The sequence below is a fragment of the Anguilla anguilla genome, chromosome 6 (assembly GCF_013347855.1).
Source record: "Anguilla anguilla isolate fAngAng1 chromosome 6, fAngAng1.pri, whole genome shotgun sequence".
Taxonomy (NCBI): Eukaryota; Metazoa; Chordata; class Actinopteri; order Anguilliformes; family Anguillidae; genus Anguilla; species Anguilla anguilla.
Window position 1 is genome coordinate 20,119,545 of NC_049206.1, and position 23,069 is coordinate 20,142,613.

The following is a 23,069-nucleotide window of genomic DNA, read 5'->3' on the forward strand; positions in this document are numbered from 1 at the left end:
TACTGTGTATTTTCCTAATGAGGCTTTTTGTCATTGTTGGAAGTTTGACATCTCTGCAAAGAAATTGTGATTTGTAGAAAATGCAGAACAGTACAGCAGACTATGCAGCCAGCTAGTTCAATCTACAGTCCAAAGCATTCTTATTGGAGTACAGCAGTGGTAAGTTAAGAGAAATAGTGCATAGAGCTCAGGGAAGCCAAAATGTAATGTCCTCATTTGGGTCTGAATAAGAGAATATTTACAAATACATCAATAACATCAAATACTTCAGTAGTACTCGTATTGTGCTGGCAGTCCTATAGAAATCAGGTTCTTCAGTGCATTGTACCATCCCAACTCCAAAGCCACGGCACGGAGGTGTGTCTGTGACAGGGTCTTTCTGCATGGACCATGTCCATTTTAAATTGTAGTGTAATTCAGTTGTAAACATTTGCCCCCCTGGGTTCCAAGCTCCCTAAACTTTGTAATCCTACACGATATGTGTCACACGGTTTGAGTGTTTGTGTTCATACAGAGACTGAGAAAGAATAACCACCCCCCCCCCCCCCCACTTGGTAATTCAGTGCCTACCGCTGGATCTGTCATTGAGGAAGTTCAAGCACACACTGAAAAAAATGCTTCAGTGGATAAACCTCAAATTTTACTTCAATTCGTTACACCTATATTTATTAGGTTTTTTCAACTGAAGTGCTCACTGTGCTTCTGGAAGCAGTCAGATGGCTCACTTGAGTATCAGGAGCCAGTGAGAGACAAATGCACCTTTGAACTCCTTCTCTTTTCACTCAGCTCTAGTTGTCTCAGCTTGCCGAGGGGCCCACAAATAACTCTATAAAACCTTACCAGCACTGCGAATGGGACTCAACACTAAAACTTTACGTCGACTTTGGGGGTTCTGGAAGGCAAAAGTGTCTCGGGAAAGTGTCTGGTGTTGCCGAGTGACCACAACATGCAAAGCTGTTTTGTCAATGTGTGGCAGGGCCAACCAAGCACTTTTCCAAAGTTTTTTTTTTTTCAATTTAGTGAAGAACAAGCCTCTGTGACTTACGCCAAGATACTCGGTGAAGAAAACGGCCCAGGCACCTGGCATGCAGCCATTTCACCAAGCACCACTTGTGTACATAAAAGACTGGAATTGCTCTAAATTGGATCCTGTCATTACACACTCAGCTGGTCTCAAATTTGAAGGTGATGATAGACTCCACATCCCTCCTTTATTTCCTCTGACTGCTCTGCAGTTGAAATGCTTTTTTTCTGCCCTCCCCACCGTACGTCCTTCTTTATGTGGAAATTAGAGCGGCACAATCGTGAAAATCTGGCTCCTCTGAAAAGAGGCTTAACCGTCGATAGGAATCTTATTTCCAACATAGGCACAAAGACCAGTTGTGCTATCACACAGACTGAAGGTGCCGTCTTAAAGCGGAGGCTTTAAACCTTGCCAGACATTTAAAGGACTGTTAGAAAGGTCGATCCACCCTATCAAGCAAGGTTTAATCTGACTCATTTTTCTGGTCAGCTCACAGGCATTGTAAATATTTTGATATTGATTTGACAGCGCTGCATTGTTGAAAGGTGTTTGATATACAATATGAGGAATTACAAAAAGTACATGAATACTTTTTTTATCACTCATCCTGTACCAATATGAGGCATGATTATAGAAAACCAGGCCTGTGCAGTATTTTTAATCATGGTGTTATTAATGTTGGAATATAATGTTGTGTGCTTAATTAATTGATTAGGTATGTGTGACACCATCTGGTCTGTATGTGCTCATTGCTCATTATCCAGGTCATTCCATTATTTATTCATTTCCAATAGGTCGCTCAGGAATTTTGAACTTAGAGTTGGTACACAACATTGCACCCCTAGTGGTAGGAGGTCTGTCATTGTCAGGCAGTCTTGTTTTTTGTTGTCCAAAGAGTAAACCAATGCATATGATGGCTTAGTATCCATAACTATAAGTGTTTCAGTCAGAACTGTTCTAACCAGCACAGTTTTAAGATGTTGGGTCAAATAGCATCAATTAATTTCATTTCTTCTCTGTTGGTCAAGTATTTGTATCTACTGCCATCCATTTCTACCCAGCACATATCATGTCTGCTATTTTGAGTCTATGTAGTCTGCCTTGGGGCAGTTCCTGTTTTATTTTAAATAAAGTTTGATTGATTGAATCTGGTACCCATCAGTACCTATTACGGTGCTGACCTCAGTGCCCAAGGATCCCAGATTCACAATCACTTCATATTATGACAAGTTATTACATGCATTTATTTCACTCAGAAGGAATTATCTGTAATGTCAGAGCAATTAATATGTCTCATATTAATCTGCGTCTCACTTTCAAGGATCAAGGTGAGTCCACGGTGGGACTGTAATAAAAAAAAAACTCCCAGAATCCACTGCCTATGCGGGAGGGAAGACTTAATGATATTGTAGGCAGCTGAGTCTGAACAGCGTTGCATTTTCCCTTTTAGACTGAGGACTAGCTAGTTATCTAGATAGTTCTCCCTTCTCAATGGGGAGTAATATGCCAAAATGGGCAGTTAAATCTGAAATCCATCTGTATTTTAAATAGTAACTAAACAATAGTTATAAATGTTATAACCTCTTTCATTCGTGCAATTGCATGTATATATTGTTGAGTACAGTTTTGGTTATTGTTGCATATGTTCTTGAGTTTGTTATGTTGGAAAATATTTTTTTAACTGTAATGAAATCACATGCATGAAAGTAGCAGACATGAAAGTATATGCCGACATACCTTAAAATGCACTCTGTAAAGTTTGTTTTTCAGTAAGACACTAAATTGCCTGTTGCCTAACCCTTTGAAGAGTAGGTTGTTGTTTTTTTTGTTTGATTATTACTGCACATCAGCATTAGAATGTTCAGTTTAGAACACTCTAAACACATATTTGGAATCTTACACCTTAAAGGGTTAACAGTGTGCACGAGCATGTTGGAAGGCTGGAGCATGATGTGAAGTATGTGTGAGATGTGTCAGGCTCTGATAACAGCGGGCTATTTCATTTTTCACTAGACACCTCGCAGGCATGTCTGTTTCTGCGGTGGAGACAGGGGAGTGAGATACCACGTCTGTCTCTTTGCTCACGCCTTCCAAACAAACCAACTCTTCATACACCAAGAGGATAATCACTTAACGAACATGTCAAGCACAAAAGCTTTTTCTGTTTTGGCTACTTATTTATTTTTTGGGGGTGAGGGGGCGTAAACAGCACAGAATCTGAACGGTTGCACTACATTTTTCTATAAATTGTGTGAAATCCAAGTGTTGCTGGGTAATACAGTATATTCAGTATTGATTGGTCATGTGAGATTCATCCTGTAGTCCTCCATTTTTCTTCTTTACCGATGCTAAATGCCCGGTTATGAGCAGATGCTTGTCTCCTGTGATTACGACTGTCTCATCGCCACAGAGCTCTCGTGTCAAATCAATGGGCTGCACATTAACACAAGCGTCCTGGGGAACATATGGAGCCAGCTGTTACCGTCCACTAGCCATCCACCAGTTATTGTACTGGAGGACAGTAAAGCTAACACAGCTGTTTCAGGCGGACGGCTGTTGCAAAATCAGCCAGGCAACTACCCCAGGCAACAATATGAGCAATTGTGTATCCACCCCATGGGGGTTCCACTGCCACATCGGTGTTCAGTTCATGTGGTGAAACACTGCCCCAAGAGACATGCTTTATCTGGATACACCAACAAGGAGCATGTGCTGTTGGGCTTTATGAGTTCTGAAGAATAATGTGCATGCTGAAGGGTACTGTAGGCCAGCGCCCCCCCCCCCCCCCCCCCCCCCCTTCCACAATAGAATAGATTTTGCCAAGCTTAATTTTCCACTGGGGGAGTAGATATCCGATATCCACATGGTGGCACCAGATGCTTCTTTTCACACCACAGACTACAGGTAAGCTCACACAAAACAGAGTCAGAGGAAGACCTTTCATATGTGGCTTTAGCTTGCAGTCCATTTAACAGCAGGGGTTGCTAGATAACATTCAAACAAGGACGCCTTACCAAATGAACCCTTCCATATCTCTGGTGACGCAATCGTCAACTGTGCATCGCTCTATGTAGCTACTGGCCACAGTCTGTACTGGCACTTTCCTGATTCGATCTGAGACTGTGATCTCACCCTGATTAAGCCATTGTAAATGTACAAAGATCTTTAGACCAACATGGTTCTTAAACGATTGAAGCATTTCTCCATTAAAAATGACAGAAAATGGACAAAACAATTTTGATAATTAATTTTGAATAAGACAACACATGTACAACGTAAGTTTTAATTCTTGATTCACATGTACCATGTGACACACACATGCACAAAAATAATTTGGGTAAACATATACAAGTATTCCCTATCAGGGCAGACACAAATTGTTCTCTTTCATGAATATTCATTAAAATCTTTTGTTTTGAGTTTGGTAACAACCAAACAATGCTGGTCTAAAGAACACCATTCATTCGCAATACAAAGTCAGAGGTAATTATTTGGTTGTTAAACAGTAACACTTGAATTATTGTGGCTTACAGTACATGTCTTAATTATTAGTGTGGTTGCAGAGTGTCATAAGTGCTGAGTTGGTGTCCAAATGTATGATTCTGTTAGATTATAAGCTCACCTCATTGATGGTGGTGCTCTGTATAGCTACATACACTCCTGCACCTCTCAAAATGTTTCGTTCCTTGTGTCCAATCTGTAACCATCAATCAGTCATCAATCTTGAATCAGACTCCTGACTCAGACAGAGTGCACTGTTACATGCTAATATTGGTAAGTCCTCAGAGCTTTCACAGATCAGATCTCAAGTCAAGTTTCACCTTCCAGATGAAGCTATGCAGCCCCATCACCAGTGTCAATTACAGGCAGAGAAAGATCTCAGCCCAAAGGGATTATGATTATGTCAAGCCTTGTTACTTATGCCTCTGAGATTCATGCCCTAAAATAAAGCCACAACAGAGCAATTATCAGTTCAGAGCAAAGTGACTCTGTGACAAAATCTTGTGTAACAATACTAAATTGTCCATTTATCTTAAACCATACTTTCATACTGCTGCCAGTAAATAAGTAAGTAAACAGTTAGGAGAACCAGGCAAAAAAGAAAAGAAAAGGCCAGGCATACCCTGCACTGCACCATCATACAAAACATGGCCAGGTGTCCATTGTCCACATGCTTTCGTCCGTGTCCATGATGAATGTAAACATTTCAAAGTCTTTTGATCTGCTGGAAAAAAAGGCTTCATGTTTTGAATTGAAGAACACTCCCCGTGCTGCATGCACTCTGTTTCTCATCTCCGTTTGATCTTCCTGTTTGACCTTCAAGCTCCCTCTTCACTTAAATAAGAAGGGCCTTTGTTCTGCTCTTCCCACCGTAATGACATTGAGAATATTATCGCCAGGTCTGGGAGGGGGAACTGGGGATAGCTAAGTGGCCCAGAACATTCATATGGAAATTGAAATGAAATGCAGGCCCAGAAAGAGTGCTCCGCTGGGCCTTTCATCGGTTCGGAACCACAGGCCTTAACGCATATGGCCCACCTGTGACATGGGCTGAGAACTGGCCCTTTGAAATCACAAAAAGCGCCCATCAGGCAACTCATTGAATCAAAGGTGTGGGGTTTTACTTGTTTCAATTTACCTGAGCCTCTAGACAGTGTTGATAGTGTCTTTGGTCTCATCTCCTGCTTTTGGAGCAGCTGGTGTCGGGGAACGGGTTGGCTATGGGCCTAGCGGAAGGACCCGGCCTTGGTGCAGATGAATCCTTTGGCTCTCCCCCTATTTCGCTGAAGTAGACAGAGGTATCCACACTCAATAAACCCTGATGAGATACCAAAGAGCATGTGCAGAATAGGCTGTTAGTGCAAAAAAGGACCAAAGAAAGGTATACAAAACACAGCCATTAAAAATAAGGGAAGAGTGTAACCTGCATCTGTGTTCCTGTAGTTGAGTACAGACCCATTTGAAATATTCAAACTTGGTGTTTGTGAACTAAAAAGACTACTATCCGACTTATTTCAGAATTAGAAAGTGTGTGTGTGTGTACATGTCTGTGTGCATGTATGTGTGTACACTTTTGTGTGTGTGTGTGTGAGTGTGTTGATGTCAATCAATCAATCAATCAATCAAATTTTATATATATAGCGTATTTCACAGCAATTGTCACAATGCGCTTCACAGACAACCCTGGCCTAAACCCTCACAGGAGCAAGCCTAAAGCAACAGTGGCAAGGAAAATCTCCCTGTGGCAGGTGGGAAGTAACCTTGGAAGGAACAAGGCTCAAGGGGGAATCCCATCCTCCTCTGATCGGCTCAGGATGTAAATAGGTAAGTAAACAGTAAGGATGTCTATGCCTCTGTGTCTACATGAATGCGTGCATGTGTTAGGTCAGTGAATGAGTCAGTTGAGAGTCAGGTTATTGGGAGACATTTCAAACAAAGATAGTAACATAATCAGAAAATAATAGAAAAAAAATTGTCTTCTTCAACATCTGAATTACATGAACAATAGATTAAAGCTGACCCAGTTTAGGCTTCTACAATGGCAAGATGATAGAGTTTCGGAAAACTTTTAATCACAGTGTCTCTGAGTGGCTTAATACTTTTCCTTTAATAACATAAGGTTTAGCAGACACACAAACCCAGACAGTGTATAGCCTATAGCCTCAATACAAGTATATACTAAAGAAATATGCACATCTGGGATGAGATAAATTGAAATATTCACCAAAGTTTCAAATTTCATTCTAAGTTGCCCTCAACCATGATAAACCTAAATCTAGTTCTATCATAAAAATAGTGAATTTGAAGGCAAATGAGAAAGAACAGCTGAGCGATGATACACACACTGTATGGAATTACCTGAGGCTATTCTCAACATTTTGCATTCTGACATTAAAGTTCTGTCTCTGAAGCTGAAAAGATCCAATTTGATGCATTGTAGGAATATGAAAGGACGCCCGAAGCAATGGATATTCTGTCCTTGAGAACACGTTCATGAATATTCATGAAGTATATTATAACAGCAGAAACTCATATTACCAATCTGAGCCTCCTAGAGTAAGGAAGTAGAGATGATGGATTCTAACCCCCTGGTTTCTATAGGGAAACTGCAGCGGAAAAAATACCAGCTTTAACACTTTTGATGAACCAACCCAGTGATTTAGCTATTTAATTAACCCTCCAGACATCTGTTATGACATATTACAAAACTACAATTAGCAAAAAAAGATCAGTGTTAAATGTGTTTACTGCATGTACGACGTTTTCAGGATTGTATTTTTATGAAGAGATCTTTTTAAAGTTCTGTTAGGAAATAGACAATTGTCCCTCTGTTGGCAGCATGTTGCAGGATTGATGGAAGTAAACATCATCTTCTTCCATTTTGGTCAGGAGCTTGGGGTGAGGAGTTTTTTTTTTATTTTTGTTTTTTCCAGGAATAATCACAATTCCTTGGGTGTGCCTGAAAAAACTTTTTGTTCTAAAATGTAAACAGTATTTTGGTGATAAGAGCATTCAAATTCCAGACCTGCTAACTCCATCTATTGATTCATGTATTTATTGTTTGCGTGTGTTCTTCTTTTTCTTTTTTCTGTATGAAAAGCACACACATCAGAACTATACGCTTGATCTTTCAGTGGCCTTTTCATTAAAACCATATTATTTTCATAAACCTAAGCTTTGGATTTCAAATGCCAGCACAATTACAATGGAAGTAGGTCTAGTACAAATGACTTGTATTCAATAGGTAGGTATTTTGTTCAGTGCATGACTAGGTAGGCCTATACTTTGAGATAATAATAAGCTAATATACCTTCTTACTCTTTGTCAAGTAGAAAAAAGCCATTGAATTATTTTATTACAAATCTATTTTAAAATATGAAAGATTATTTCTCTCTTAATTTCTCCCTGGCATGGAGGTGGCTCCTTATTTTAAAAATGTATGTTAGAAATCATTTTAGCCAGTAAATGCAAAACCACGTGGGTATGACATTCTTTTCATCATATGCATCCTTCTGATATCAAACGCACCACTGGTGCACATGGCCAGAAAGCTAAATTTTGGTCACATTTGTCCATAACCCATGAACCCAGTCAAAATTCCAAAGCCATTTATCAAACTCCAGATTCTTCTTTATGTTGATTTCCCTCAGTGGAGACTTTTTGGTCTGACAACCCTTACAAAAAAGGCTATTGGTATGGAGGTGGCATCTGATGGTAGATTTGGAAATTTAGCGCTCCCAAGACGCAACCAAGCTTTGAAGTTTTCCCATTTGTGGCCTTCAAATTTTTCTTTTTTTCTAAAACCATCTACCTCACTGTGTGTGGGGGCAAGATGCACTTGTGCTCCCTATGAGTCAGGTTTACCTCTGTTCCAGTGGATTTCTACATTTTAATTATTGACCTAATAGAGGAAAGAGGAATGTCAGAGACCAAATTCTGCCACTGAGGCTGCTAAATCTGTTTTTGTTTTTTGTACAATTATATTACTTTTTTGTTTACATTTTTTGTACATTTATCAGAAAAAAACATTAATAAAATGACCATTTAATCAATTTATCAAAGATTGGTTTATATGCTAAGAGTATTATGGCAGTGCACAACTAGGTATGGTGTCCTACACTGCCACCCATCTATATAGTGTGAGTGAACTGTGTGACTATACTCTCAGTGCATTGCTCTATTGATAAAATCTTTGCCACTGATCTGTCACTAAAGAAGTTAGTCATCTGACGGAAACACAGTGGGTTTGCATGTTAAAATGTACATTCTATAAAAAAGAATATGTAATGCTTTATTTGAATGGTACTTCTTATGACCTACAGTATAGAACTTATGAATGCCACATAAACATTAATAAATACTGTTGGCCTGTGTTACTGTAAAACATTGTTTGTGATTAACTTTGATTTAAAATGTGAGCATTAGGCCAACTCTCCCAAGCTCAAGTTAGCATTATTAATGGCTGAAAGCCAAACTGCTCTTTAATTGTTAAGGACAGATGTTGATTGAATCCACACAATTGTGTGCTATGCCACCACTGATGCAGCAAGTAACCTAACAAGAGATTCTCAGCAACCATAAATGAGCATAGACAGCTTTTTATCACTACGAGGCAGCAAGTTAAATTACGGTGACCTACCATATCTGTTTGGATAACAGTTGTCATGTGATTTACATGAAGCTTGATGACAGACCTATAAAAGCTCTTGAGGAATTTATTCCTGCTCATTAAAAGTAGAACTAGGATGCTTAACTGATTACATTGTACCACTCACTGTAATAACTCCAGTGTAAGTCATTAATGCACGAGTTTGATTGACTCATTGTTTCCGGCCCTTTGACATTTGGGTACACAGTATGTAGTACTGCAGGAGAACGTATGTGCATTAGAAAGCATGCAGCAAAAATGGTGAATGAAGCAACTGTTCTATAGACTATTCTGATATTTAATTGTACAAAATCAAGTATTGCCAAATAAAACATTTTTGACTGGCTGAAAGTGTGAATACAAGTGTATCACTTGACTATAGAAGTGATCATTACACTGTGATTACTTCATAGATGAAGAGTGATTTGTCCTTTACTTTGACTTTAATGAAAATGCAAATATTAGTTTTTCACTCAACTAAAACAGTCAGGCTTATTTAGCTATCACTAGAATTAACTCACCAGTGTTTGTGGAAAAATATTACACCTTGAATTTATTTTGAAATCATAGATCCCGACAAATGTTGTCCAGAAGTGGACTCAACTGTATTTTATATTCCTGCTCTTTTCATGGTTACAAGGAAAACAAAATGTCACAAACTTTGCAGCCATCTATTGTTTATGAAGGATGATTCATCTACACTTCCTGTTTTGGTTCTGTGACCCCCCCACCCCCCCCCCCCCCCCCCGCCCCGGAATACCTGACAATGGTAAGGTCATCTTTTCCGTGCTTAATTTGTGCAAGATCCTGTCGGAACAGGATCCAGGACTGTTCAGTTTTGGACTGCCTGTGTTCTGGGGACTGTCTGCATGGATCTGGTGGCAACTCTCGAAGGGGAAGGGAAGAAATGTATATTTAAAAAAACCCACACATTGCATCCATGATTGTCAGGGGGTACCTCCCAGTCTGAAAATGCAACCCCCCGAATCCAACTTCCAATGTGGTGCCTGGCATAGCTGCTGGGTGATTTATGATGCAACTCGCAAGCCTCTATATGTGCTGAAGAATAACACAACAGCACCCACATACAGTGCCACAATAAAGAATGTCGGGTTTATGTCATTTTGACAGATGTTTTGATGGCCATACATAATTTGGGTACAAATTAGGTTGGCATTTTTGAATGATACAGCTGCATCTTAAACACATGGATTGGTTCAAACCAGTCAATTGTTACACCCCTAATGTTTATAAGTATATACCTCACATATAAAATATATGGGTTTATATTTTAACACATACTATTTCTGCAAAGGCTTTCTCAAGGGAGACACTGATAGCTTACTTTTTCATAACATGAATGTGGGGCAGAACTGTACTAGCCCAGCAATTCCATTTGATTGAATACCATGCAATATCAAAAACCCCACCTGGGATTTGAGCATGCAACCTACTGGTTAGTGAAGCTTCCCTCTGACTCACGTGATGAACATACCCCCCAGCACCAGCAGTTCAGATTGATCTGACCACATTTATATTGCAGGGCATCTCACTCTGTACTGTAACCATGGAAACTGCTGCAAGCATGGCTACGTGAAATATTATTTTTCTATTAATAGTATACAGATGGTAAAGCAGTACGCAATGGAAAAGGAGCTTTGGCTGTATGGGTAAGAGTGCGTTGGTGAAGGGGGGTGGGGTATGACTTATGTTCTTCTTCAAGGCTTATTACTATTAACCACTGTAAGTTTATAATGAAATATTTATTATTTTTATAGGGTATTTTTACAAGGGATATGGCTCTATGGTGCTAAACAGTGCATTTATTCTCACAAGAGGATACTTATTGGAAAAAACTGGAAAATGAATCTCTGACTCAAAAAGAACAAACAATGAAATGTAAATATAGGAATAAGTGAACATTTTTGATATGGCCTAGTGCAAGCATATGTTACTGCTCCATTTGCTTTCGTCACTCTTGGAAGACAATAACTTTCTTCTATGGTAACAAATAAGGTAATCTCACCTGCTGAAGCCCAGACTGAAGGGTTTTACAGTGCTGTGAAGCTTGAAAAATAATCTGGTTGTTAGGGTAAAAGGGCTTTGCCCTTTTCTTTTGATATGACGACCATTTTGCTGCTTGGAGGCTTATTGAAGGTGACTGAACTTGAAGTCATTGTGAGGTTTGTAGATATTACATTACATTACATTACAGGCATTTAGCAGACGCTCTTATCCAGAGCGACTTACACAACTTTTTATATAGCATTTTACATTGTATCCATTTTTTATACAGCTGGATATATACTGAAGCAATGCAGGTTAAGTACCTTGCTCAAGGGCACAACGGCAGTGTCCTTACCCAGGAATCGAACATGCGACCTTTCGGTTACAAGCCCAGTTCCTTACCCACTGTGCTACACTGTGCTAAAACACGTAGTTAGTTATAGTGGTTCCTTGGGTTACCACTGTATTAGCTTCAATTAGTGGTGTGCCAGTTAGAGATAGTCAGTGCTAGTGTGACTGCAGAGTGACTGCACAGTTACTGGATCACAGTTGACTGCATCAGAGGCCTGCCCACACTTAAGCTGCAGTACCCCTTGCCCGGATGTGGGTGGCACAGCAGTTAATCCAGAAGCACAGTTGGCTATTCTAAAAAGTAGAAAAATCTTTCAAGTATCAATGACTTTTGCCCACTCGATAGTGGATGAGGATTTGCATGAATCTTCGTATTAGACTCTTTAATGACGCCATGCATTTAAAACAATGCCAATATAGATAAAGGTAATGAGACATTAACCTTTATGGATTCAAGGATGAACAAAGGTTAATGTGTTGATAGGTGTGCTGCAGCGCACTGCAAGGTTTAATGGAGGCTGTGCCTGTTATTTGAGGGGTTAAAATATCAAGTAATACTAAGGTATATGTTATAATGTACAATATCAGAAAAATATCTATCTTTAAAAATGAAAAGGTTGTGGCTAGGATAAGGGGTTTGTGAGTTGATCCTGGATGTGATTGGTGTACATGAGCAGGAGCAGGAAGAGGCTGGGTTACTGATGCACCAAATTTGCCCTATCTGTACCTTTTCACCTTCACATCTTCATGAAATAATAATGTGTATCAAAACATCAAATCATAACTACATAGTATGGCCTATAAGACAGATGGAATACTCTCAAAATATAATGGTATATTTGAAAATATGGAAATCACTGTCCCTTTAAAAAATATCCCAGAAGAACATCTAAAGATGTTCACAATAAAAAAGAGACTGGGAAAAAATTGGACTCATGAGAGAGTAGCAAGTTGGAAACCACTGCAAACCAAGCAAAATATCTATTTTCATCTCATATTTGCAGAGAAAAAAAAAAAAAAAGCATCTGATAATCCCAAAGCCATTTGTGATAAGATTCTATGGACAGATGAGTCAAAAGTGTAACAGTAAAACATGGTGACAGTAGTGTGACGTTGTGGGGATACTTTGTTGCCTTGGGATCCGGGCAACTTGCCATTTTTGAAGGAACTATGAATTCTGCTCACTACCAGAAAATTCTGAAGGCAAATGTCCAGTCATCTGTGCATGAACTGAAGCTGAAGCTAACTGGGTTATGCAGCAAGACAATGATCCAAAACACAAAAGTAAGTAAACATCTGAATGGCTGAAAAGAAACAAAATTAAAGTTTTGGAGTGGCACAATAAAAATCCTGACTTGAACCCAATAGAGAAGCTAAAATAAAATTCCTCCACAGTGATGTGCAAGATGGATATCAAATTAAAGGAGCCATTACTGCTGCTAAAGGTGGTGCAAACAGTTAAGTTTAAGGGGGCAATTACTTTTTCACATGGGTGATGAGTGTTTGATTTTATTCCATCAAATAAATTAAATTATAATTTTATAAATGTACAATAATAGAGGAAATCAATGAGGAAGAAAATACTTTTCCACGGTACTGTATGAATATGGCACCAACAAATATGTCTATTCTGTAGGTGTTTACAATGCATTTTGCCCCTGTCTTATTTAGTATTCTGTACTCTAAACTGAGAGATTGCCTTTTGATTATAGCAGCCAGCATACACACAGCTGCACACCTCGTGAGCAGAATCGCAGACCAACTGCAGAGTTAGCTGGTTATTATTTTTGGTAGTTTGAGAGTACTGGACTCCCACAGATAAGAGTAATTTCAGGACTCTGGATGCTGGGGGAGGCTCTCTTAATTGCTCTGCACCACTAATGCACTCCAGCCTCGTTGGTTATGGCCGCAGCGATGAAGCAGGCACAGAAAATGCCGTTATTCGCTCATTTTCCGACCATTTTCCGAATCAGAGCGGCATCCCAGCAGCCGCTTGCCGCCCACAATTCTCTAGTCTGTTCAAGTAAATCCTATTAGCGTTTGGCACAGCTCCAACCATTTCTTCGCTGCCCTTGCAGTGATATCGGGATCCCAACGGCGGGGGGAGGGAGTTCAGCCACACAACATCCATATAAGATCATCGTCGCTGTCCATACATGAAATTGTCTTGACAGCATCAACTACCCGTAAACACAGAGAGTGAGTCCATTTTCACATCCCTCCTGAGACTGGATCCAGATTACAGAGCTATTACAATGCTATTTTCCCAAAGCAGACAGCGGGGAAAAAGGGCACGTTTTGTCACTGTACCTCCCAGTGAAAGGCCAGGATTTAGATTGACCGTACAGTAAGTGTGAGCCACCGTGATGCAATTTTTTAAAATCATTTTTCTTCTGACAAGCTTTCAGACATCAACGTCTCTGAAAAGGTCTCAGAGTCTCAAACAGAAATGAATACATTTGATTCCATGCAGGACCTTTTTCTTTTATACTTCATACACTAACAGAGTAAATACATCAATGACATCAGATGTCCTAGTCTTGTGAAAATGCCAATACTTCATGTCTGGCCATGACAGCGCAATATCTGTTTCACTGATAAAGGTAGTATGCACGGACAATATTTAGCCATGTCCACTGAAAATACTTGAGAGAGGATATTTTTTGATTGTGAATGCATTTATGGATGCAGTATGGTCTATTGTCCCTGGTCAGTAATAATACAGCCGTGCTTTTCACATGTACACACAATTTTACGGCACAGTTAGGAGTGGGTACATTTATACATACTCACAACCAGGGGCAGAGTGTTGTCACTTCCTTTGGTTTCACCTCTCAGAAAGTGGGACTGGCTCAAATTGTGCATGACTGGCATGGTGTGGCATCAGTAGGTCTTGTTTTGTCCAATGAAGGAGTGACATTGTCCAATCTTTGACACCAATAAGACATTAATTAATAGTCATGGTAGTATTATGGCCAGATTTTACTGGGGTCGGTGAGGCCTGCCGTTGACTTCAAACATGGTTCATCCCAGTGTACATCATGAACTTGGACTCCTGTAGGTTTAGTCCAGTCCACTGTACATAAGTCTGTGAACCTCTGTGCATGTCAGCACAATTATGCACGTAAGCAAGTGCACCACTGTAACACAATATAAAAACTTATTGCTATTTAACAGAAATCAATCAGTAATAGTTAAGTGGTAAGTAACATACCTACTTTAAAAGGGCCAACATCTGGCTATACCTGTTCCGTTTAACTTTCTACACCTTTTAGATATCGGCGCATTTCAATGGTCAATGGACATTTTCATTTTGTCTGCAAATAAGTAAGTAAACAGTATGTGACCCAAAGTGTGAATGATTGAATTTATTTGCTATCATTATGTTAATAATACAAGCAAACATTAAAATGTAGCATGGATTTTTATCTCCATGTTGAAAAAAACGAACTAAGGAAGTCCATTACATAAGAATTTGCGTTTTGTCACTGTAACTACAGTCTATTTCATGAATAATTAACTAAAGGAGATGTGCTATATCCAGAAATAGGAGTCTGAAGGCCTCAGAATATTCCTGTAATTTTCTAATATTCCTCTAATGTTGTAATCGTAAAACACTGTAATGAACCAATGTGAATATTAGAAATTATAAATAGGGTTCTTCACTCTCTCCAAAAATCGCAATGCTTGTGTAGCTAGAGAATGCTTTTCATTGTGACATTTAAAACAGAATATGTCAGAATCACAGGACACAAAGACTATTCTCTCAGCTGTGAATTATATACCACTTATAATTAAATGAATGCATATCATCTGTAGAGCAATACATTTTTTTTTTTTTTTTTTTTAGTTTTTGTTGTAATAACCAATTTGTGTTCTCTTGGGTCCATTTATTATTCCTCAGGTTCATTTTAACCTCACTTGCGTCATGTTGTATGCTTAATAACAGTAATGCTGTTTTAGCCTAGCCTATTTAATTTTTAACTCACATTCAAATGAGATATTTTATGAGGCTGTTCGTTATTGCCTTTGTTGATGTCTCACACAAATAAATCACAAACTAATCTACAAAACAAGAAGTAAATATATAAATAACATGATGATTACATGTATTGGGGTTGAACAGTCTCCTTTGAGCCAACTTTAATGAGACTTTAAATGAAGCTGTAAAATTTTGCTGAGGTCACACCTCTTCGACCGCGTCGACTGAGTTTAATTGATGTTTTTACAAACCATACATTTCCTCACATGCTCAATTTTATGTACAATGGTTTTATATTGAAGTTTCAGTTATTATTTTTAAGATTGTTTTTTTGCCCTGCAGTTAAACGGAAAACATAGAAAAGCACAATTAACATCAAGTGTTGGCCTATTACAAATGTTGCAGAGATCTTGGTGGTTTATATTTCTTGGCTTGCATGAAAATGTATTGTACAGGTTGTACAGTGCTTTCCTTTCCTGATGTAAAACATGGCACAAGCAAGTACACAAATCTGCACGACAGAGCAGACCTTCAGCATTCCAACCAGCATGCAGTGCAAGAGCGAAGGTTGCAGAGAGAGTCAGAAGGGGGCGGCAATGAGATGGTCAACAAATTTGAGATCTGTTGAACTGAACACAGTATGCGTTCCTTTCAAAACCTTTCATTTTTTTAAGTGGATTGAATTATGTTTTCAAATTGTAACTTTTGGATGTGTTGTTAGAGTCATATAGCTTTCCATTTGAAGGGTTTTTATCAGAATGCATTTGTACATGACTGAGATGTCAGCTATCATTAGTAACATAAGCATACTTCACGCATGTTTTGTATGCATACTGAATAACACTATCTTCCTTAGTTGAAGCGGCACTTCATAACGATCACAACCACCAAACTGCAGTCCTACTCCAATTCACACTTGGGGGAAGCTGCAATTCTGACACTTTCATTTGAGATGATGCTGGGAAATGTAACCCCGTAGTCATTAATTGGTTTCTAGCTTTGTACACTATTAAGAAAAAATAACTTCAGTTAAACTTTAAAGGCAAAATACTAATACTATTCATATATCTTATTAATATTTTATGAAAAATCTATTTAAGGGGAGACTGTGTGGCATGGTGTGGTTGGTGAGCTGCCCAACTCTGCCAAGTCCAAGTCCCCCATGCAGTGACAAGTCTGAATCCCTGCTGTGCCACTGTCTATACTGCAATCCAGTCTCTGCCTGTGCCACCTTGTATGAATAAAGTGAAATACTGCATAAGAAGGCCTCTCCTTTAAAATAAAATCAACTTTAAATATTAGTTTGGAAATATGGGTGAAAGGTTCAACGTTTACATCTAAGAAGCAACAGTCACTAACAGTCTGCTCCATAGAAAATGGTTAAAGAGATCTCTTCCAGTGACACCACCAAGTGGTAACACTGCAAACGCAATTCTGCCCTAACCAGGGAACATGAGAAAATAAACATTTCATGATTGTGTTGGCTTGCTTCTACAGCCCAGCATCTCCCAGCCTAGCAATTTAAACACGGTCCTGAAAGGGGCATAAAAATTGGGGTCTTGATACAAACACTGACCTTTTTTTCTCGGTTAGCAGATCAGCATTCAAAATGTTCAACAACATTTTTGCATTTTGTCAGATTTGAGTATTAAACAGCTGGACTCATGCATGAAGCCACAGCATAGTTTCCTTACTTTCTCAGTGACCCTCAATTATGATGAAAGGTCAAATTGCATCTAGCAGGCTAAGCGGGTCATATTCCACCTCGTACTTAGCTGCCGTTTTAAGTGGGATATAATGGTAGAATTTACCCAGCCTTAAAACACTAAGGAATATGAAAATTGTTTCTCAAAATTAGCAGGGGAATATTTAAATATTTTTATCTTTTACCATTTAAACCATTCCATCAAAACAAATACAGATGTTTTGCTAACACTATTTACCAAGGTCCATCAAATGAATGTATTAATAAAACTTTCTTAAAATATATTAATACAATACGCAATGATGAATTGTGATATTAACATAGTTCTTAGTGTCATAAAAAAGATGCAATTCACATCACGTATAACTTTTCTCATGAATGCTCATTAAACATGAATTAGGCCTAACACTATACAGTAAATCAATAATTGACTTTTTAAGTGGCTATCCAATAGTCAATTGTAAAGGGTTATAGTCAACTTTAGAGCAGGCCCGGCAATAAATTATACTTTATACACTACAATAAATACAACTTAATTACGTGTTAATGGCACCTTTGCAAGAGTATTACCTTTGTACCTATAAAGTACATATCATACCATACAGTGAGCCAAAATTGACTGCTACATTTAGGGCGCATGAGTGAATCGGACACTCCAACATACAACTTCCTTTTCTGTGTTCCAAGCTCTTGCATTTTAATGCATATTTTTGGCATGGGCAGGTATCAACTCTTAGATCCACACGTACACAGACAACCTGAGTAATCTGTGCCAAAGCCTGAATGTGCGGGACCTGAGCTGAAGTCTGCACAGGGGGAACAGCGGAGTCAGTTGCATGCTGAGCATCCTTGACTTTCGAGGTTTATGAGAATGCAGCCTGTGGAGATGACATGCCACTTTTCACAAAGGGGAACAGAAGGTCACCGCTCCACTCCGCGCCTGACAAATCATTACCAGGTGGAGAGTATATGGCGCAAGATGGATCACATTTCACCTTTTTCTAAACGTAAAAATGTTCATATCCACGAGAAGCACAATGTAGAATACCTTGATAAATTACAGGTTTGAAAGTGAACCTGGAAAGTAAGTGGATAACATAAGCAGCTGCTAAAAATGCTAAACTAGGTGTTGTAGAGTTGAATTGAAGAGAGGTTAAAATTGCATGCATGGCAGACAACAGTTTTGGCTATATAGCACAACAAAATTATTCCATAACTTTTTAATGATTGTCTCTGGTAAAGCTGGCCACGTACCAGTATTCATACACATAATGTAACATTACCAGGTGATGATTTTCTTAAATCAATTTGAACATCTTCTCCCACACTTTTCACTTTGACAAACAGTAGTAACCTAGCTTGTTACTGTGTAGCCTAACCAAATGTTTGTAGTTTTTTAGAACTAAAATTGCAAAAACATTCACTTTGAAGAAGTGCAACTATAACAAGATGCATTGTACACATTTGCAGTTTTATATGGACCCAAGATTCAAGTGGTTTCACAGGCGTTGCATTGTCAGACATCCAGTGGTCCAATTACAAATCCAGCGGTCCCATCAAAACCACTGTACTGTATTTAAAACGAATAAAATACATTCCAATGTGGCTTATGAATTATCCAAAGAACACTGACTTCGACATAAAGCTTTAACATATTTGCAAATTGCACAATGAACAGAACTGTAACCTACTCGATGCAAAATTAATTTACAGGTCGTTATGTCTTTGGTGGCAATTGCTGTTACAGTTTAGGGACTGACAGCAACGATTTACTCAAGTCTTTTGCATCCCCGGCTGTTCTTACACGTTCGTATCCGAGCAAAGACATCGCTTGGTGACAATAGTCTTCGACTTGTTTTATTTGTTGAAAACTTAGTACAGTTCTCCACGCGTTGGCCGCTTGGGTAGCATTCCGGGACGACACGAGGAACGGTTTGGAGGATGAAGTCGTCCCGCTGGTCATGTTCAGGGCAAACAATTCGATGTCGTGGTTAGCAGACAAATTAACAAAGCGATAAATGTTCCGTACCGTCTTGATTGGGTTGTCCACCAAATCCTCGTAACGAACTGTCATGTACTTTCCCTTGAGCCAGTTGGGTGGATTTAAGGCTGTTCTCAACGTTCTGGATGTCCGGTCGCATATCACTTCCATAGCTCCGATTGAGTGATAGTCAGACCCGTCCTTCTTGTTAACCTTATGATTCGGGTCGACGAAAGGTATTCGACGAAGTTTGGGGTCCCTGCTCCGAACCACTTGCAAATTCTCGCGTATCAACCCGTGTCTCGACTTGATCCTGGAATTCGCCACGGCCCTCGGGTCTCTGACGAGGTGAATCACTTTCAGATCTAAAGAAGGATCCTCCATCAGCGGGGCAAGAACGTTAATGTCCAAAATGCGCACCCCTTTAATAACCACAGTGTTATACTTGAGGCATTCGTCCTCCAGGAGCCGCAGACTTTGAGGTGGGCACTTTTTACACACCTTATCTTCCACCAAGCCCACAATATCTTTCCTGTATGCCGAGCAGAGAGGATACGAGCATATTACCTTGTTAAGGGTGGCACCAAATACCCCGAGAGAGCTCACATTTTTGCCCCCCGGTGCATTGTACAGCTGGAAAACAGAGAGATCACATCGATACAATGAGCTTAGCATGTCTCTGGCTGCCCCTTGCAGCGACACCGCATCCCCGGGGTACAATTTCTGCCAGATGTGCCACATTGGCTCGTACAAAAAGAATACGTCCGGATTTTGGTTAAAAAGCTCGCCGAAAAAGGAGGATCCGGACCGCCAAGTTGTCAAAACATACACGAGCTGCCTTTTCTTAGCCAGAGAGGGTCTATAAAGGAAGCGAATATCCGATCTACCCTGATAGGTAGTGCTTCTCATCTGGTGATTGCACTGCTGTGGCTCTTTTGTCCATTTGTAATTAGCCAGGTTCAGCATGGTTAAAACCAGTAGCAAAAAGTAGGCAATTAACAAAACAATCCTCTTCTTGCGCAGCACTTTCATTACGATCCCTGGATGCGCTATTATTTTTGTGTGACTTCTATACGTTTTGAGTTTTCTCCCAAAGCCAGCATCCTTCTCCCAGGGTGGTGTTAACTTCAGTTGATACTGTTTGCTTTTCATTTATTACACAATGAGGGCTAATACCGCGCCAATAATTGCTTACATTTAAATTGTAGTGTGTGTTCAATTGGGTGCTGTAGGGAGGGTGGATAGACGTACGCTTTCACGCACCAAATATAAAAAGAAATAGATTAAATAACTGAAACTAGTGAGATCAATCTCAAATTTTCCATTCAAATACGAAAGCTAACGCAGACAGGTTTTTACTGCAGTGCGCAAGCGTCGTAATTCGGCACAAAATACAGTGAAAATATAACACTTACATTACAGACTGCGTTCAGTTCTATAAGAGATGTTAGATAACGAGCTATTTTCAGGAAACATCTAGGTTACACTCTTTGCTACCAACACGCGGTGAAAGCATCTCTGCGCAGAAATCTGAGGTAGCGAACTAGCTGTATTAGGTCTAGGCTACACGCGACCAAGATAAATCTTCACTTAATAAAATGCCAATAATTACGTGTGATGGCTTCCATTTCATTCCATATTTTGCCGAAAGGAGAATCGCCAGCTTAGTTCCAATCTAGAAGTGTTTTGTTTTCATCCATATCCGCTCGTTCTATTGTGTCATATCTTCGCAACTAATTGGAACTGGGCTGATTCAATCAGAAACTGAGGAAAACAGTTCCTCCCACCCCGTGTTCCGATTGATAGAAGTAACATGAATCTGGACGCAGTCTGTCCCTCTATTGGTTATCTTCTATGTCTGTCAATTTTCACGCACCCATTGTAGCCCGCAAAGCTGAATTCTTATTGAAAACTGCCCGATGCGTTTTAAGTGACGGAGAAGGATGCAGCAATGAATTTCACTGCAACATATAATCTGCTGTTGCCTATTAGACAAAGCGTGGTCTTCGTATGTTTTTATGGCGTAATTTAAAACTCTGGTCTTCCCGTAGAGGTTGTGAGTCCCATTTTCGCTGTAGACGGTGCAGAGTAGGCTACCTCCGTTACAATGTTCCCACCATACAGCTGTTGTTGTTGTTTTGATGGGCAGTGGCGTAATGTAATGGATTTACGCGTGAGATATTCTCGCAGATACAAAAATCGGTTGCATTACTTCACTATGTGTGGTGTGCGAGTCTTGGGGAGCGGGAAGGGACCATTGTTTTCAGCGTGGTAGCTAATTTATGAAGTGATACACACTACTACTAATCCGTAGAGCTGGCGTTTAGATTCAAGTGACTTTGCGTAGGCTACCACATATGTATTGGGATGGCAGATATGCCATCCGCCAAGTTTACGGCTTGGCGGTGCATTCCCCACACCTATTCAGCACTAAGAGTATGACACTTTTCAGGGTTTCCCACAGAAATAATCGCAATGACCACAGATTCTCAGCCATCAAAAGCATACATTTATGTAAACACAGAACTGTATGCACAACTTAATGTAAACACAGAATTCAGAAACAACTTCACACAATAAAAGCCCCAAACTTGGGCTTTTTGTGTTTTCTCCTTTTTCATCATCACAAATGCTCCAGTCTCACAATCAATTCCCCCCATTGGACATTTAGCTACATTTTCTGTCAATAACAACATCTGATCAAAGTAGCCAATTGCAGGATACACAGGCAAAATGGACAAGTGGTGTCTGCCCTGAACCAGTTGTCCATCTTCTTTCAAATAAAGAGCAAAAAACGTCATGAAAGAGTCTTTTTGACGTCCCATTGTTTGAACCCCTTTGTGTAAAATAAGACAATACACTAGACAGTTTCACTTTTGGTATTTTGACCATGTTTAACGTTAGTTAGCTTGCTAAAGATACCTGCTGTCACTAACTTAATGGACAGAGCAAGTGTAACGCCAGTGAAGATGGCACCAAAATTTTCTGATTCAGATGGTAGGTAGCCATAGTTCTACCAGGTTTCGATACCCAACCATATTCATGCCTCAGATAGCTGTGTTACTACAAGGTAGACCCTAAAACTATTATTACTATTACTACTACTACTACTACTACTATTGCAGGCTTCACCTTGCCAGGGGCTTGTTCTGCTGAGCTGCAGCTGGGTACTATTGGAGTTATTTCGCAATGACATTACATGCAGCAATTAAAATGATGAAGAATTCAGGCAAGAGAAGTGACGGTCAATTTGACCATTTGTTTATAAATGTATTCTTATGCAATATTGATATTCAAATTATATCAGAATGTTCAATACATGTTTTGCAAAAGTCATGAAGGTGGAACCACATGGATTTTGTGATGGCAGATTTATTGATTTTCTTAGTGACAACAGTCAAAGTGACCTTTGTGGCATTTCTTGTGTTAACTACTTTTTAATTAGGCTACTGTAGCTACCTTGCAAATTAGCATGATTTTAAATGAATGTTGGGTAGGCCTATAGATCATCTACTAACATACAACCAATTAGTCGGTCTATCATGTTTGCGGTAACCCGTTAAAAACACTTTTGTCCATTTAAAATATAACAAACACTTTCATTTAATTGTTATTCATTGTAAAGGAAAAATGTCTGAATCCATTCCTATGTGTTTCTTTGAGTTAGAATGTTGCCTATGTGTGTTTGCATGTATGTATGTGTATGCATGTCTTTCTCTAGATTTGATTATTTTATGGTTCTTAAATTTATCCATCCATCCATCATCTAAGCCGCTTATCCTCGTTAATATTTTTTTTTATTATCGGTTACTTGTAATAAACACAGTACAAAAGAAATTATATCTCCACAAAAAACATTTTTACCTTACA

General features: G+C 39.3%; 1 protein-coding gene and 1 long non-coding RNA gene across 4 annotated transcripts; both read right to left on the reverse strand.

Moving 5' to 3' along the window:
* Positions 1–4,330: 4,330 nt before the first annotated feature.
* Positions 4,331–21,295, reverse strand: LOC118228996. 3 transcript variants are annotated; one of them, XR_004765595.1, is made up of 4 exons: positions 20,812–21,295; positions 5,664–5,843; positions 5,148–5,588; positions 4,331–4,964 (listed from the first exon to the last, which is right to left on the reverse strand). It is a non-coding gene; the product is annotated as an uncharacterized LOC118228996 (long non-coding RNA). The 3 variants fall into 3 exon arrangements; XR_004765594.1 differs by having other exon boundaries at positions 4,331–5,588; positions 5,664–5,808; XR_004765593.1 differs by having other exon boundaries at positions 4,331–5,588.
* Positions 18,424–20,812, reverse strand: LOC118228995 (carbohydrate sulfotransferase 2-like). Its single transcript, XM_035420598.1, has one exon. The coding sequence runs from the start codon at positions 20,349–20,351 to the stop codon at positions 18,960–18,962; it is 1,392 nt and encodes a 463-aa protein (XP_035276489.1). The 5' UTR covers positions 20,352–20,812; the 3' UTR covers positions 18,424–18,959.
* Positions 21,296–23,069: the final 1,774 nt, after the last annotated feature.